At 50.1% G+C, this 17101-nt stretch overlaps 2 protein-coding genes across 2 annotated transcripts; one reads left to right on the top strand and one right to left on the bottom strand.

The window, feature by feature from the left end:
- Positions 1–10940: 10940 nt before the first annotated feature.
- On the top strand, positions 10941–12839 carry LOC101777159 (UDP-glycosyltransferase 73D1-like). Its single transcript, XM_004964847.2, has one exon. The coding sequence runs from the start codon at positions 11029–11031 to the stop codon at positions 12547–12549; it is 1521 nt and encodes a 506-aa protein (XP_004964904.1). The 5' UTR covers positions 10941–11028; the 3' UTR covers positions 12550–12839.
- A 2148-nt stretch (positions 12840–14987) lies between these two features.
- On the bottom strand, positions 14988–16705 carry LOC101769889 (UDP-glycosyltransferase 73D1-like). The gene has a single exon (XM_022826174.1). The coding sequence runs from the start codon at positions 16587–16589 to the stop codon at positions 15135–15137; it is 1455 nt and encodes a 484-aa protein (XP_022681909.1). The 5' UTR covers positions 16590–16705; the 3' UTR covers positions 14988–15134.
- Between the last annotated feature and the right edge of the window lie 396 nt (positions 16706–17101).

The following is a 17101-nucleotide window of genomic DNA, read 5'->3' as shown; positions in this document are numbered from 1 at the left end:
GTGAATGTTCTAGATCTAGGACTGTGCTGAACATTCAAGCGAAGCAATGCCTGCTGCCTGGTAGAGTGTAGAGATAAGGCCGGTTGGACGGCGACAGTGACAGTCGCGAGCACAGCCTTTTTCGTCGCTTACTGCACGAGCAATCTCTGGTTGCCTACTCTTGCAAGGCTCGGTGGCTTCTTTTAAGAGTAGCCGAGCAACAACCGGGGGAAAGGCATGTGTGATCGCCAGGAGCCCAGGTCTGAAACTCACGCGTGGTGGGGATGCCCACTGCCCAGAATGCCCAAAAGCATCTGCATGAAAATTTGCCTTATTTGTTCACTCCAGCGATTTCAGCAGTACTCCAAATGGCATGTGTCGATATTTCTCTCTGTAGTACCTGTGAAATCTTGCTGGTTTCCTTTTGATATGCATGCAATTTGAATATGTGACTGACAAAATTTGTTATATGTTTGTAAATTTGACGTTGATATAAAACTCAAGGTAGAATGAAGAAACTGGAGTGTACAACGAACGTACGGAACACAACATAGTGGTCAATGGCTGTTCGTATGCTAGTTCCGATGGAGCATGAGCATATCCCCATCAAGCAGTTTACTCGTGGAATGCAGCATAGGCAGCAAATTAAATTTGAAGACAAATAGCATCTGTTATAGTTTGTGTAGGTTTTAGATTAAGGAGAAACATCCGGTCATTCACATGTGAATGTCTACTACCACAAAGAAACAAATTCAGCTACATAGCCATAAGTTACACGAGTACTTAAATTCGAAACCTCCAACTGAGGAACACTCGAAACCTCCAACCGAGGAACACAAAAGATAAGAAAGAAAGAAAACAAGAAAGAAAGCTCGAAAAACTAACCTTCGAACTTCTTTTCCATACTTCCTTCAACCTTGCTTTGGTTCTTATGTATGCAGTAACAAACGTCTCACATCAGCTATCTTCTTAGAAACTTTTGATGTAAGGATCATTGATGATCACGTGCTGCCTAGTAACCCTTGTCATCTAGAAACCGCACTGAGTCGATCTCTACCACACAAACAGATCGGGCACCGCCATTTGCTCCAAGCTGACCATGGTGTCGCCATCAAGAACTCCAAGACAACGCTTCAAGAGGAAAGCAACATCTAGATGCTGCCACCGCCCGAACTAGCAAGTTGGTTCTTTGGTTTTCATCTGGATCTGTCCCTGTCTGTTGAGGTTCTCACGATAACACCTTTAAGAAGGAAAACGATGCCCATGGCACCGTCATCACCGGCAAACGGTCGAGGACCGAGCTAAGCTTTCGCCCGAGAACCTGCACACCCAAGAAATGCATTGCATGGCGACCGGCGACCCCTGACTGCTCCATTAGATTGCCCATAGGGCGCCCAGCAGGGCCAGAAGGGAGGGCGGCAATCGGAGGCGAGCTCCCCACGGCGGTGGTCATCGGAGGCGAAGTAAACGCCCTCCACACGGAGCTCAGACCAGGAGAGGTTGGCTCCACACGTGCCACCGCCCAACCGCGGGCTGCCATCGCTGCCCTGCCGCTGCCAACGCCCTCACCACCGCGGGCTGCCGCCGACGCGGACCTGGGCATCTGACCCCCACTAGCACCCTCCCATGGATCCGTCATGGGAGGCCCCAGCGGCCAGGTCGACGTCGGATCTGGGCATCCCCAGCCTAGGGGCGTCGATCGCCGCTGGTAGCCACCACACCAGTAGCAGGAGATGAGAGGTGGAGAGGATGCAGAGGGGGAAGAGGGGGCTTCGTGGAAGAGGGGATGTGCCCGTCGCCGCCCTCATCGCGGCCAGACATGCTTCCATTGGCAAGCTCCGGTGCCGACGAGGCGGAGAGGAGGGGGCGGCGCCTCCCGTGTCACCCTAGGTGACGCGGGGCTGAGTGGGTCCGCTCTTCAGCGAAGGTCTTTGTCATAGTTTGTGTAGTTGGGAAGTAAGGGGTGTTTGGATACACCCTCCTAAACTTTAGTACCTATCACATCGGTTGTTGATACTAATTAGAAGTATTAAATATAGTCTAATTACAAAACTAATTGCACAGATGGAATCTAATTCGCGAGACGAATCTATTAAGCCTAATTAGTCCATGATTTGACAATGTGGTGCTACAGTAAATATTTGCTAATGATGGATTAATTAGGCTTAATAGATTCGTCTCGCGAATTAGTATAGGGGTTCTGCAGTTAGTTTTATAATTAGCTCATGTTTAGTCCTCCTAATTAGCGTTCGAACATCCGATGTGACCCTCCTAAAGTTTAGCACCTCGTATCCAAACATCTCAAACAGTTTGTGAAAATGTAGCCTACGTTCACGTGGCATCCTGCAAAGTTCAGCTTTACATCTGGTTCGAATGGCAACAAAGAAAAACAGCAACAGCAAAAGGGGAAAAAGCAAAGAGGAGGCAAGAAAAATTGGCATGCTGAAAATGCTACAGAAGCTAAGATCTTTCCGCATATTTTGCTGCCAAAAGCTGATAATTGTTAAGATAGATAAGTCTCAACTAGACATTTCACAACATAACAAGGAATGTCATGTAAGAAAATTTGTAAGAAAAAAAAACCCTCCTTGCTTATGTTGTCAACTGCAAAACTGAAGACATAAAGAAAGGAAAGGGCACCGATCCTGGAGGAGACTTGAGTATTCCGAAAGCTAGAGCCAGCCTCTCGCTGTGCAAGAACAGATGCTGCTCTTTTTCATGCTCTTAAGTAATGCATCACAAAGCTACTCCCTCCGTTCCAAATTGTAGATCATTTTAGATTTTTTAGCTTCATAGATATTATTATACATTTAAATAAAGTATATATCTAGATGTATAATAATATATATTAATTAGAAAAATCAAAACAAATTATAATTTAAAACGGGTATATATCTAGATTTAATAATATCTATTAATTAAAAAAATCAAAACGAATTATAATTTGGAACGGAGGAGACGTCACGTAGCCCCTCTTATCAAGGAAAAAAATTAGGTGCGGACGGTCCCCAAAACCATCGCTGTGCGGCCCCGTCTCGATTTGCGCCGCGTGTGCTGTCCAGCGATCCTGGAACGGAAGCGCGCGTGGGAACGGCCTGGCTCTGCCTCGACTCTCAGCTCGGCTGCCAGCTGCACGCTCGCTCGTTCCGCAAGCGGCTCGCTCCGCAGATGGAAGCTCGGATCTTGCTCGGCTCGCTCCGCCACGCCTTATCCATTCGTCCGCCGCCGGAAACCATCCTCGGAAAAAAAAATCGCCGCTGCCTCCGTCTCCCTCCTCCACCGCTGCCGTCTTCCGTCGTCTGCCGCCGGCCACCCTTGCCGCCGTCCTCCGTCGTTCGCCGCCAGTCGCCCCCGCCACCTGGAGCCCGGCGGCCGCCCCCATCGCCCTCCGTCGTACAACTCTCTGCACCGAGGTGGAAAAGAATGTGTGGCCTGCGGTCGTCGCTCCCACTGGCAAGGTAAAGCCTATGATTTACAAGATGTTCCCTTCATCTGAAGCAGCTGATGCGCACAGGTTGATGGAAACTAGCACCCACATTGGTAAGATACTGTGAGATTAACTGGCTTATTTGTGTCCTCTATTTTGACAGAAATCATATCTTCCAGAGGCCGGTTCGAGCAGTACCGGTTCCCGCAGGGTTATGATGCTATTATCTGTTATTGTGATTTCTGAATGTGCATGATAACTTCCTCCAAGCTTTTGATGCTATATGGGGCTAATTGTGATTTCTGAATGCAGGGGGTAAATTCCTTTTGGTTGTACTCCATACGCTGTTCAATTATCTCATTGTCTATTTTGCTACTGAATAGAGCACACTAATGCTATTAGTAGTTTTAGGGTGCTGTAACAGCATAACTGCATAAGTGTGCAACTGTCTGCTTTGGGTTCTTCTTTTTCAGTTAGCTAAGTGATTTTGATACGTGCAATTGTCTGGTTTGGATTCTCTACTTTCACATAAATCATCATCCACCAATACTGGTCTAAAAGTATCTTTTACTGCACTATATCATGCTACATTTGTGTGAATGTGATTTCTGATTGGCCCTTGTAATTGCATAGCTAAATTCACTTCCTGACACTGAAAAGAGAAGCACAGTTGTGATAATATTATCACCATATTATGTCACTGCAACTGCGAAGCTGATATGCAATTGGTATTTGTTTCATTGCCTGACATGTAATGAGCAGGTATTTGTTTCATTGCCTGACATGTAATGAGCAGTCTCGTATTATCAGAGGAGGGAATCACATCACCTGGCCTTCTCTCCCAGGAAAAAATTGAGAAGGTTTAACTTCTTTGTTGGTGTTCACTATTCTGGTCTTTAAACGTTGTTCACAGCCTACTGTAATCATTCAGGTTTTAATTTTCTCATGCAGATGGAAGCTGAAGTTGTCAAGAAAAGGAGGACAAAATTAGAAGAGATCTGCCAAAATGCACACATAGAACCTGATGTCAGCACGGCTCTGAACAAACTGATGCTCTGATCGAGAGCTCCTGGACTAAGTCTGCAGTGATATTGTCCTCGATGAGATCGAGCTCACCACCTAGTTGGAAGTCAAGTTCTTGGAGCAGTCCGGAGTGTGAATGTTTGATGTTGTAGTTTGTACTTTGTAGTAATCACATATGTACAGAGATGATCAATGTATCATCTTTTCTTGACATGATCAATGTATCATTTTTTCTTTTGATATGAAATTATATATGGATGTTTCAAATTCTGGAATGTGATGGTATAAAAAAAGAAGAAAAATGACAACAGAACAGAGTGTAATATGGTAAAAAAAAAGAAACAAATTATGTGATCTCATAAATGGCTGGTTCTTCTAAAACAGCTTAGATGAACAATAAGCATCAGTAAAAATAAATTTATGCTGTAACACAACAAGGTTACATATTTTCTTTATTTGTCAGTCCATCAAAATCCAATTTTCTAGCAGGCAGCTGCATTGTGGCAGCTTGATCAACCCCAAGTAAGAGACTTGTGTATCCTCCTCTAATATATGGAACGCTCATGACAGAAGAATTCCCGTGCATATTGAAGTGTGGTATTGTACTGTTAGCATCAACGCTACCATCATTTAGATCCTGTCATAGAATATGAAAATGTTCATAAAAATCTCATATTCATAAAAATAGTATGTAAGCAAATAAATATGAAAAATAAATGCAGTCGAAGCCAAAAGTCTTACAATAAATTTATCTGGGCCAGCACCTTCATAACTATTTTCCGCTACATTATTTGACTCTTCTCCTACAGTCAAACACATATAGTTAATAATACAAGTATAGAATAAAACAATAATGCTAGAATTGGTACAATCAATACCTTTATTTTTAGCAGTTTTCTTCTTCTTGCCTGTATTCTTTTCAAGGGAGATGGTCCCTCGTTTACTCTTTGCACCTTTTACCACCTCAGGAACTCTAAATGATATTGTACCTTTAAATGTATCTGTTGCGAAGTTAGCTGAAACAAGAGGAGCCTCCTTCGATTGTTCTTCCATCTTGCTTAGATAATTATCTGCATCCAAATCCAACTTATCCATAGCTTCCTCCAAAAGATCAAGAAGTTCTTTTGACTTTGAACACTTCAATGCAATAGATGTTGCCTTCCGTGAGATACGTGCGGCATGGGTTTTTAAACTTTCCTCCTCAGATCCTTGTTTCTGAATATAAAATCCTCTCTTTGCATATTTTGTCCATCTGTGCTGGATATATTGCGAAGGCAAAATGAAAACATCGTTGACATTGAAGACTTTGAAGGCATGCTTGCACAATATACCTATCAGATATGAATGCCATGTTTCATCAATTTGTATTAGATGTTGTATTATTGCAATTTCAAATTTGAATATATATACGTACCTATGGATTCGTACTTCCTGCAAGCACATGTAATGGTACTGTCTGCTTTGTTGAATATGACCGTTGCTCCATAATCAGAATGCATATGTGTAACTGTATATGTCAGAATTGACCCTTCGGCTTGCAACAACTTACAAGAGAATGAAAATTGTTTGTTAAATTCTTCCTCAAACTCTTTATACATCCTCCTTGTATATGACTCAGCTGCGGTCTTCAACAGAGGAATATGAGTAACTGGGCTCTTTCGACGTGAATTAAAATCTTCATCCAACTCATTATTACGAAGACTACTGGAAACTTTCTCACATTCTTCAAGAAGTTCCGAAAGACCCAGTTTTCTACGAAATCTTTTCTTAAATACATTATTCATACCTTCGCTCCTTTGGGTCGAGTTCATATCAGCTGTAAATGAGTTACGATACACAGCAGCCCATTTTGCCCTCAAATCATATAGGTTTGCCATCCATTTGTTGTCCTCAAGGTTATAGTCACGCAACAATTCATCCCACTTCTTTTTGAAGTAAAACTCCGATCTGTCTTCATAGACACATCTCTTAAAATTAGGTAGAAACTTGTCAGGATGCTTTTGAATTACATGGCCGAGATGTTTAGCAGCATTAAGGTAAATATGCCACAAACAAAGGCGATGACTTGTGTTTGGAAATACATAAGCAATTGCTCCTGCCATGGCCGCGTCTTGATCAGTGAAGATTGTGCTAGGATGTTTGCCTGACATTGCTGTTAGAAAGGTTTCAAATAGCCAAACAAATGATGGTATAGTCTCATCAAACAACAATGCAGCCCCAAAAATGATAGTCTGCTTGTGATGGTTGGTTCCGAGGAATGGAGCAAAAGGCATTTCAAACTTATTGGTCTGAAACGTTGTGTCAAATGACACAGCATCACCAAAGCATGCGTAATCCATGATAGATTGGCCATCTGCCCAAAAGAAATTAGCTATCCGACCATCTTTCTTGTCTATTTGCATGGCATAAAAAAAAGTTGGATCCTCTATCTACTTACGCTTCAAGTATTCCAGTAGTGTTTCTGCGTCATTGGATTCTAAGTACTTCTTGCGCTCACGGCCAATCTCATTGTTGCAATCTATCCGTGAGAATGGCACTTTGTCGGCTCCTCCATAAAACTCCTTCATAAACTCAAAAACCTGGGCTGGCTTCATCCCGGATTGCCTCATCTGCCCAATTAGCTTCCTATCCGCTTCTTGAACACTTCGTTGGGACCTCAGCTTGTCCCTTTTATTTGGACTAGCAAGGTAATGGTTGTGATCAAGTATAACCTTTTGCACCGTCCAAATCCCCTCTTTACTGACACTAAACTGAACACGAGCATCGCAATCCGTCCTTGTAGTGTGCCTTGATGACTCAGTTTCTCGATGACCTTCGTTACTGCAAACCAAATACTTTTGACGTAGAGTCCCATCACCTCGTCGCTTTGTATGGCTCTTTCTAATACTAAACCCAATCTTACCAGCATAGGTGTTGTACATCTCATAAGCTTTATCCTCTGATTCGAAAGCCATTCCAACTTTAGGAACGATCATAGGTTGCACAACTTCATCAGTCATCTATTGTACATTAAGTCAGAATTAATGTGACTTACCTTTACGATACGAAATAAATTACGCTCTCAGTTAAATAAATTATTTGTAATTTAGTTACCTTATCTTGTGCTTCATCTGCTATTTCTTCAGGTATCATGCAACAAACTCTGATGTTATTGTCGGAGTAATTCTGTGCAATCTAGCATATATATGGTCACAAATCAGTGGAGCTAGAGGTCATGTAACACGGTCAAACACACACGTGAAAACTCATGATGACCAAAGAATGTGCAAAAAATATGTACCTGCGTTGGCTGCATTCCGTTGTGTGCTAGGGCAGGCACAGACGACACCATAAGCGACGAGTCGAGAACGTGGTCCTTCTCCTGGCTTCCTACCGCCATTGCAGTTGTAATATGTGAGGAGGCTTCTCCTGTCGTGGAATGCAGACTGCTATCCTCCTGGCCTCCTTCTCCCATGACGACTGCTACGGTTGGGATGCTCGTCGAAGATTTTTATGGCGGCTGTCCTCGTGTGCCACGATCAGGATCGCACAAGGACGTCTTCTCCTGATCGAGGCTACGGCGTCGGAAAACGGTGGCAGCGTCGGCGGCACACAAGGGGTGCGGTGGCAGACAATGAACGGATCCTCACGCGGAGGTTTTGACGAGAGGCGGCGCGGTTCTCATCTAGCGGAGGTTTTAACGCGAGCAGACGACGGTTTCTGCTAGATGCCCTGGTTTCTGTTTTGACAATGAGCCGAGCGAGCGAGCTAGCGACGGATCGATCGAGCGAGCCGAGCGAGCCAGCGGCCAGGCGTTCCCACGCGACAGAGCCGAGTGCGCGCTTCCGTTCGTGCGCTGGACACCCACGCGGCAGAAATCAGGAGGGGGGCCGCACGGGAGTGCTTTGGGGACCGTCCGCACCTAATTTTCCGCGCTTATCAAAGCGTTTGCTGAAGTGCCAAGATTGGGCCGTGAGAGAAGTGTTCGACTGGGCCGTCGTCCGTCACGTAGCTGTCTGGAAGGCCCAAATCGTTGGCCGACCTATCCAATTTTCGGCCCTGCTTATCAAAGCGTTTGCTGAAGTGTCCAGATTGGGCCGAGGGAAGGGTGTTCGGCCGGGCCGTCGTCCGTCGCGTAGTTGTCTGGCAGGCCCAAATCGTTGGCCGGGCAGGGGCCAGGGCGTCCAGCAAAATATGTAGCCAAATTTTGAATGTGATGCTCACTATCAGTTGAGAAATGAAATGGACAACACCCAATTCCGGTGCCTTAGATTTGTGCAAAGCATAGATTTTGACACAAATTTGAGATGTTCCAGCCCTCTAAAACATGCTAGCGTGCGATTCAGCAGTTACCTTTTTATATTCAACAAATGTGACAAAACACTATCACTCTGAGCCATTGTCAATTTTCACTTGAAGAGGGTTAAGAGCATCTCCAATAGATTGATTTTTCTCTTTCCCCCCTTTCACAATCTAAGAATTTTAAGGAGATGTGCCACAACAGATTGATTTTCCACTTTCCCCTTTCTTCTCTCCTGACACATGGGGCCCACATGTCAATGGGTAAAAACCCCTTCTTCCTCCTCTCTTCTTTCTCTCTCTCTTCCTTCTCTTGCCTATCAGACGCCATCCCCACCCAGTCCACCACCACTGTCCCTGGCAGTCACTAGCCTGCGCGCAAGCCGTGGGGCGCAGCGGCCGCCGAAGCTCGGCGGCGTGCGTGGCGAGGCACGCGGGCCGTTGGGCAAGTAGCCACCGGAGCTAGGCTGGCTAGTCGGGACATTGCGGAGCAGAGGGGCTGGCTTGTCGGTGTGGAGGTGGAGAGGGCTATGACGGCCGTCGGTGGTGTGGAGCTCGGGGATGGCCGCTGACGGTGGCGGCGCGGATGTCGGGTGGCTGGCGGCGGTGCGAATGGTGAGGAAGCTGGCATGGTGAATCAGGCAGCTAGTAAATCACGCAGCCTGCAGATCGTGCGGCAGGAGATGAAGAGAAGGAAAGGGAGATAGAAAGGGAGAGGAGTGGATTCCTCTTTTGTAAAGTGGAGAGGGAGGAGATTAAAGGGGATTGAGAAAAAAGAAAGGGGATCTGTTGGAGTAGATTTTTCTCATCTAAGGGCGTGTTTGGGATTGCTTCGCTCCAGTTTTTTCAGCTCCGCTCCCAAACCATCTTGCCAAACACCTTCAGCTCCAACAATCCCAACTCCAGAAAAAAGGTGGATCTAGAGGGCAACTCCAAGTTTTTTCTAGAGCACCTCAAAGGGTGCTCCGAAAATACAGGTTTCATACCTTCTCTTGGAGTTGGGTGGAAATTAACCACCAATGCCACTGGTTACACATACCTCTTCGGCAACAAAAAACCACTATTGTTCCGCCCCCTCCCCTCCCTCCCGACGCATCCCCTCCGCCTCGCGAGTTTCTTTGTGCACCGCTGCTGCCTTCTCCCCTCCCTCCGGCGGTCTGCAGCCCAGAGCTCCACCGCACCGGTCACCACCTCTCGCAGCAAGCAACTCACTCACTCGCCCAGTACAAGCCGCATCCACACGCCTCGGTCCTCAACCTCCTCCTAGACTACTACCCTCTCTTTCCTCAACCTCCAATAAACTGGCTTTTCCTTCCAATTCCAGCACCAACGGCCGGCCATGAAGCGGCTCCTGAGGCGTCTCTCCTGCACTGTCGCAGCAGCGGGGGACGGCACCGGCTCGGTGGTGGCAGGCGGCCATCTCCGGTAGAAGAAGGGCAGGGGGGCGTATGAAGGGGTGGTGCCGGAGGGCCATGTCCCCGTGTGCATCGGCGAGGAGGGCGAGCCCATCGAGTGCTTTGCCGTGTGCGCCGAGCTGCTAGGCGAGCTAGCCTTCGCGGCGCTCCTCCGCCGCGCTGCGCAGGAGTACGGCTACGCTCACCCCGGCACGCTCCGCATCCCCTGCCCCACCGCTGAGTTCCACCACCTCCTGCTCCGCCTCTCCGACAACAACCCCTTTCTCCCCTCATGTACTGTAGCAGCGCGGGTACTTCAGCACCACGTGGTAGTGTAGCCCGCGGGGAAAAAAACCATCCAAGGGCAAGAGTGACTATTCTCACTAGTTTGTACAATTCCTGAAGCTGGATTTGCATCCGGTAACCAAACAGGTACATTGCTTCCTATTTTTCTAGAGTTGGTGGAGTGGAGCTAAAAAAGTGGTGGAGTGTAGCTGTTTTTTTAGCGGAGCAATCCAAACAGGTCCTAAATCCCTTTATGGCTAAAAGGAGGAAAGGGAAACCTTTTTACTTCAAACCAGCACGGCCTCTTATTCTAGAATGAAGTTGTAGCATCATTGTTTGCATCATTGTTTACGTCACTTGCAGTCGGCGAGCTTTTTTCTAACCGTGCAGCAGATCAGCACAAATGGAGTGGCAACGAAATTGCAGTATCTCTCGAGTGTGATATCCTTGCTGTTGATGTGAATCAGGCCTTGGAACCTTCGTTCCCGCCTAAGCCTCGACCACCTAGTTTTCGTCGCGGCCAAAACCCTGTCCCCTTCTTAAGACATCGGACTGACACGCAACAATCCATCGAAGCTCCATAATCACACACTCATCAGCAACAACACCGCTCTCTCCTACCACAGCCTCAGAAGCAGCCAGATGGCAATCAAAGACCTCGCGAATGGCCGGGGAACGGCGAGCGATGCCGGCGGCGGCGCCAACGTCAAGGCGCACTTCGTGTTCATCCCGCTCATGTTCCAGGGCCACCTGATCCCGGCGGTCGACACGGCTCTGCTCCTGGCCACCCACGGCGCGCTCGTCAGCATCGTCGTCACGCCGTCCAATACCGGGCGCATCCGCCCGGCCGTGGACTTCGCCCGGAAGTCCGGCCTGCCGGTCCGGCTCGTGGAGCTCCCGCTCGACCTCGCCGCGGAAGGGCTCCCCGACGGCGCTGACGACGTCGAAAAGGTGCCGTCTGATCTCTGGACCAACTACTTCCGCGCCCTGGCGCGCCTCCGCGAGCCGCTCGAGCGCCACCTCCACGCCGCCGGCGCGCCGTACCCGACCTGCGTCGTGGCGGACTTCTGCCACCCGTGGGCCAAGGAGCTCGCGGCGAGCCTCGCCGTCCCGCGGCTCTGCTTCTTCAGCATGTGCGCCTTCTGCCTCCTGTGCCAGCACAACGTCGAGAGGTACAACGCGTACGACGGCGTCGCCGACGACAACGAGCCGGTCGTCGTGCCCGGGTTGGAGAAAAGGGTCGAGGTGTCGAGGGCTCAAGCTCCTGGGTTCTTCCGTGGGACGCCCGGGTTTGAGAAGTTCGCGGACGACGTCGAGCAAGCGTTGGCCGAGGCCGACGGCATCGTCACCAACAGCTTCCTGGAGATGGAGCCGGAGTACGTCACCGGCTACGCTGAGGCAAGGAGTATGAAGGTGTGGACCGTCGGCCCGGTGTCTCTTTTCCACCAGCGCAAAGCGACGTTGGCGTCGAGAGGCAACACCGCCGCCATCGGCGCCGACGAGTGCCTCCGGTGGCTCGACGGCAAGGAGCCCGGGTCCGTCATGTACGTCAGCTTCGGGAGCATCGCGCAGGCGGAACCGAAGCAGGTCGTCGAGCTCGGGCTCGGGCTGGAGGCGTCGGGCCACCCTTTCATCTGGGTTGTGAAGAACGCCGACCAGCACGGCGAGGACGTGACCGAGTTCCTACGCGAGCTCGAGGGGCGCGTCGCCGGGCGCGGCCTGCTCATCAGGGGTTGGGCGCCGCAGGTGCTGATCCTGTCGCACGCGGCCGTGGGCGGCTTCGTCACGCACTGCGGGTGGAACTCGACCATGGAGGCGATCACGGCCGGGCTGCCGGTGGTGGCGTGGCCGCACTTCGCGGACCAGTTCCTGAACGCCAAGTTCGCCGTGGAGGTGCTGGGGATCGGCGTGGACGTCGGGGTGATGGAGCCGCTGATGTACCGGATGGACCAGAAGGAGATCGTGGTGGGGAGAGATGTGGTCGAGAAGGCGGTGAGGAGCGTCTTGGACGGAGGGGACGAGGGGGAGGAGCGGAGGAGGAGGGCGCGGGCGCTCGCGGCGAAGGCGAAGGCCGCCGTGGAGGAAGGCGGGTCGTCGCACGGGAACCTGCTGGATTTGATCAAGAGCTTCGAGGTGGACGCGGGGTGTTTCGCGAGTACATGAGCAGCACACGAGCAATATGTTTGAGAGCACTAACAGGTTTTTCACGGCGTGCCCTGTCATCCGTGCATGGAGCTAGCCCCTAGTCGTGTTTTTCTTCATTTCTTGTCTCCAATTTCAAATATACTACTGTACTTCGGCCTATGTACTTGCCACTATGAGTCAGCTGCCAGCCTGCCACTTCTCTCCTACTACAGGCTCAACATTATGTTTTGCTGATGACTATTTTACATCTATCCCTAGGGTAGGAAACTTGCCAAGTGCCAACACTCTTTTGAACCATTGGATCTAAAGCTGAGCTTATATTTCAGAGCAGTCGGAACTATCGTGTTCTGAAAACATATCTAGTATTACCGCAGGTTACGGTGTTATCGTGCCAAAAATGGTAGCACCTAAATCGACGCATAAAAATTCAACAAGAAATATAAATAAATAGAGTATGCAAATAACTACCATCATGTAAAATTTGAGAAAGAACCCAAACTTGTGCAATGAGAAAAAAAAAAGTGAAATCGCCTCTTGAATAGTTGTTGGTCGCGGATCATGATTAATTGCATCCACACTATCTAAGTGTTGATTTTTGTTTTTTTCCTCCTTGTATAATTTTTTTATTTAATCTCAAACTTTTCATGATGCTAGATGTTTGTATGCTCTATCCATTTAAAATTTTGGTTGATTTTGTATGCATTGGTTTAGATGCTACCGTATTTGGTGACAGTGTAACACGGTTACCTAAAGAGGGTGGCAACGCTGGATGTGCTCTCATCATGTTCCTATAAAGTGGGTTTCTACACGTCATGTGTCTAGGAAAATGTGTTATCACTCTATTTTGAATCCCCCCTCCTCCTTTTCACGTTCATCTTTCTTGTTTTTTCCACTATTCCTAAAGTACAGTTGTATTTTTAATTTTCCCGCGATTCCTAGAGTGCAGTCGACTCACAACTGTGCGAACATATAACCCAAGAAGAGATTCAGTTTTTAGAACAATGATAGGTTAACATCAACATGGACTTTTGCGTTCTATCAGCAGCTCCAGCAAAATCATATTCAAACTTCTACTCAAAAAATAGGTTAAGAAGGCCTCTACTTGGGTCCGGAGGACCTACCTTTTCCTCCTGAGCCCCTTCAACTACGGACTAGTAGGAAGGTCCCTACTTGGTGGTTGCGGTCATTTTTGCTTGCGCTTGTGCACGACTCCATCGATGGAGGAGCAAAGGAAGGGAGAAGAGTTTAGTGATCACCTTGCCGCTGAATCGAGCCCATCTGCCATTGAATTGAGCATGGGTGCCATTGAATCAGAGTGAGGCTAAGGACGACGAGGCTGGGTCATGCCACACTTCACCGAATTGACGTGAACCGATGTCATGCTTCACCATGTACCTGTCGCACTCTCGGCAGGAGCTCGAGTTCAAGGGGCTAACCAGATCTGGCTCCTCCCCACCACAATCCCCTACCAGATCCCCTCCGTATCCGTGCATTTTGGATGAGAGAGAAGAAGGGGCTAGGACAGAAGAAGATGCTGGGCAAGAGCGAAGTCGGCGGCAAGAGCGTCCGAGCCGGAGCACGGAGTGGTGGAGGAGTGGGCGGCCAATTTGCCGATGGAGGGGTGGGCGACGATGAGGAAAGAGCAATGCGGGAGATAGGGAAGAGAGAGGAAGTGGAGAGGAGGGGACATGATGAATAAAAAAAGAAAGAAAATAAAAGCCCTAAACGTAGACCTAAGCAGTTTATGTACCGGTCGAAAAATGTCCATTCATTTGAGCCTAAAATTTGTGCCTGAAAAATCCTGTAGGTATTGTTGGGCTGGATCCGCCTCTTGGACATGGTTTTTTTTTCTTCTCCACCTTCTTTCTCCTTCCTCCTTTTCTTCCTAATCCTGTTCATTCATATCTAAAAAATTTTGAGGGATTTTGGAGGGGTTTCATGGGATCCATGTGCGGGGGCTCCAGCCCCCACCCCACATTGGATCCGAACCTGGACTCGGGTTTCCCATTCTTTTAGTATAAAAAAAGAAATAAATTGTGTGGTTGAGCTCGAGCCGATTCGATTTTTTTTCAAACCTGATTTTCACCGATCAAGTTTGGCCCTATAATAAGCATGGATGGACCAAAATCGAGCTGGCTCTGGCCACACAACCCTACTCATTGGTGGTGTTGGCACTAAGTGGAACAGTGAGCACGTACAAAAGGATATTGCGTAGCATGTTGCTAGCATAAACATAAAGGATAAAGTGTTTCTCATTCCATTTGGTTTGATTCGACATGGTCACCCAAAGTAGGATTCCTAATTTTTGATGAATTGTAATGTTAGCATCAATAATTGTTAATCAAAGATGACAAGGTCTGTTCGCTTCAGCTTATAAGCCGGCTGAAAAGCTGAAACGGCTGATTTATTGTGAGAGGAAAACACTGTTTGGTGGCTGATAAGTCGACTGAATAAGCTGAAGCAAACAGGCCGAAGTATGCTTATTGGACCCCGCACATGGTTTTTAAAATAAGTACATCAAAGATGACTCAGTGTCAGTCTGTCAGATTTATTGCTGGCAAGTGGCAATGATCTGGGGTCTCAACGGAGGGAAACGAGGTGCGCTACATCTGTGGCACGTCAGCGTCACGTGCTATGCCCGGCTGGAATCGCTTGACCAGATCCACAGGTTGGCGTGCGACGACCCGCCAACCTGCACGGCAGCCCTCGCCTTCGCCGCTAGCGCGCGCCCGTCGCCGCCTCCCCTTGGCCTCCTCCCGCCGCCCATCACGCTCCGCATGGCTGCCTCCACCACGCCCCACCCCACCACGATCTCCTTCTTCGGGCTCTTTGGCAGGACTCCTCGCCAGGAGCTCCTCGTGCGGAGCCGGAGCCGGAGCTGCGGAGCTAATTTTTAGGCTCCGCCATGCAGGCCTAAAACGGCTTCGGCTCCTCCCAAATTTGCCAAAAAATGACTTCGCGATCGATACCGTTTGGTGCGGCTTCAGCTCCTCCATGCTTCGGTAAACGCACAGAGCCGGAGCCGGAGCTCTGCCACAGGAGCCCTTCACCGCCTGGTACGTCAGGGGCTCCGTCACCCCGACGCTGACGCCGATGCCCAGCACCTCCACGGCCATCTTCTCGTTCAGGAACTGGTCCGTGAAGTGCGGCCACGTCACCATCGGCAGCCCGGCGGCGACGGCCTCCAGCGTCGAGTTCCACCCGCAGTGCGTCACGAACCCGCCCACGGCGTCGTGGGACATGATCAGCAGCTGCGGCGCCCAACCCCGGATCAGCAGGCCCCGCCCCGCGACGCGCGCCTCGAGCTCGCCCAGGAACCCGCGCCCGCGTCGTCTTACTCGTCGGCGTTCCTGAGCTAGCATCCAGATGAACGGGTGCCCCGAAACCTCCAGCCCAAGGCCGAGCTCCACGACCTGCTTCGGTTCCGCCTGCGAGATGCTCCCGAAGCTGACATACACGACGGAGCCCGGCGCCTTGCCGTCGAGCCACCGGTGGCACTCGTCGGGGTCGACGGCGGATGTCCTCAACCCTCTTGACGCCAGTGTCGACGCCAACGTGGTGCGGCTCTGGTGGTAGGTGGACACCGGCCCGACGGTCCAGACCTTCATCTTCCAGGCCGCCGCGTAGCCGGCGACGTACTCCGGCTCCATCTCCAGGACGGTGTTCACGATGACGCCGTCGGCCTCGGCCCGCGCGCGCTCGGCGTAGTCGGCGAACTCCTCCCAGCACGGGATTGGGGTCTGCCGGAAGAAACCCGGGGCCTGTGCCCTTGTCACCACGAACCTTTCCTCCAGCCCCGGCACGACGACCGGCTCGTTGGGGTCTTCGACGCCATCCCAGGCGTTGAACCGCTCGAGGTTGTGGTGGCAGAGGAGGCCGAAGGCGCACATGCTGAAGAAGCTGAGCCGCGGGACGCCGAGGTTGGCCGCGAGCTCCGTGGTCCACGGGTGGCAGAAGTCCGACACGACGCAGGTCGGGCGCGGCGCGTGCGAGCGGAGGTAGCTCTCGATCGGCGCGCGGAGGAGCGCCATGGCGCGGTAGTAGTTCCACATGTACATCGCCGGAACAGGTCGCCGGCGTCCGCCCCTTCCGGCAAGCCGGCCCTGGCGTAGTCGAGCGGGAACTCGACGAGCCGGACCTGCAGGCCGGAGGGTCGCTGCTTGTCCTTGGCTAGTCATCCTGGCGTTGTCGTCGAGGCCGAGGCGCCGAGCTGCTAGCTTGACGACACCGTGAGTTATGTGGCCTGATTTTGCGTTGACTCCGATCCTTCCGGTGGCTTTCGCGTCATCTTTTCAAGGAAGGGGTGGTCTTGTCCTACGGTTGGTTTGCGCAGTACACGTTGGCTAAGGGCAAGTAAATTAGGCCCCGTTTGGTAGAGCTTCGGCTTCTTATAAAACGGCTTCGGCTTCAGCTTCTTCGGTGGAGTGGCTTTTTTAGTGAAGCTGAAGCCGTTTTGCAAAACGTTTGGTAAAACGCTTCTCAATGGTAATATATGTAATTTTATGATCACTTAATGCTTGGAGAGAGAGGAGAAGCCGGTGAAGCCACTTTTTTCGGCTTCTCCTCTCTA

This window comes from Setaria italica, chromosome IV (assembly GCF_000263155.2).
Source record: "Setaria italica strain Yugu1 chromosome IV, Setaria_italica_v2.0, whole genome shotgun sequence".
NCBI lineage: Eukaryota > Viridiplantae > Streptophyta > Magnoliopsida > Poales > Poaceae > Setaria > Setaria italica.
Note: the sequence above shows the minus strand (reverse complement) of the source record. Positions and strands in the feature narration are given on the sequence as shown.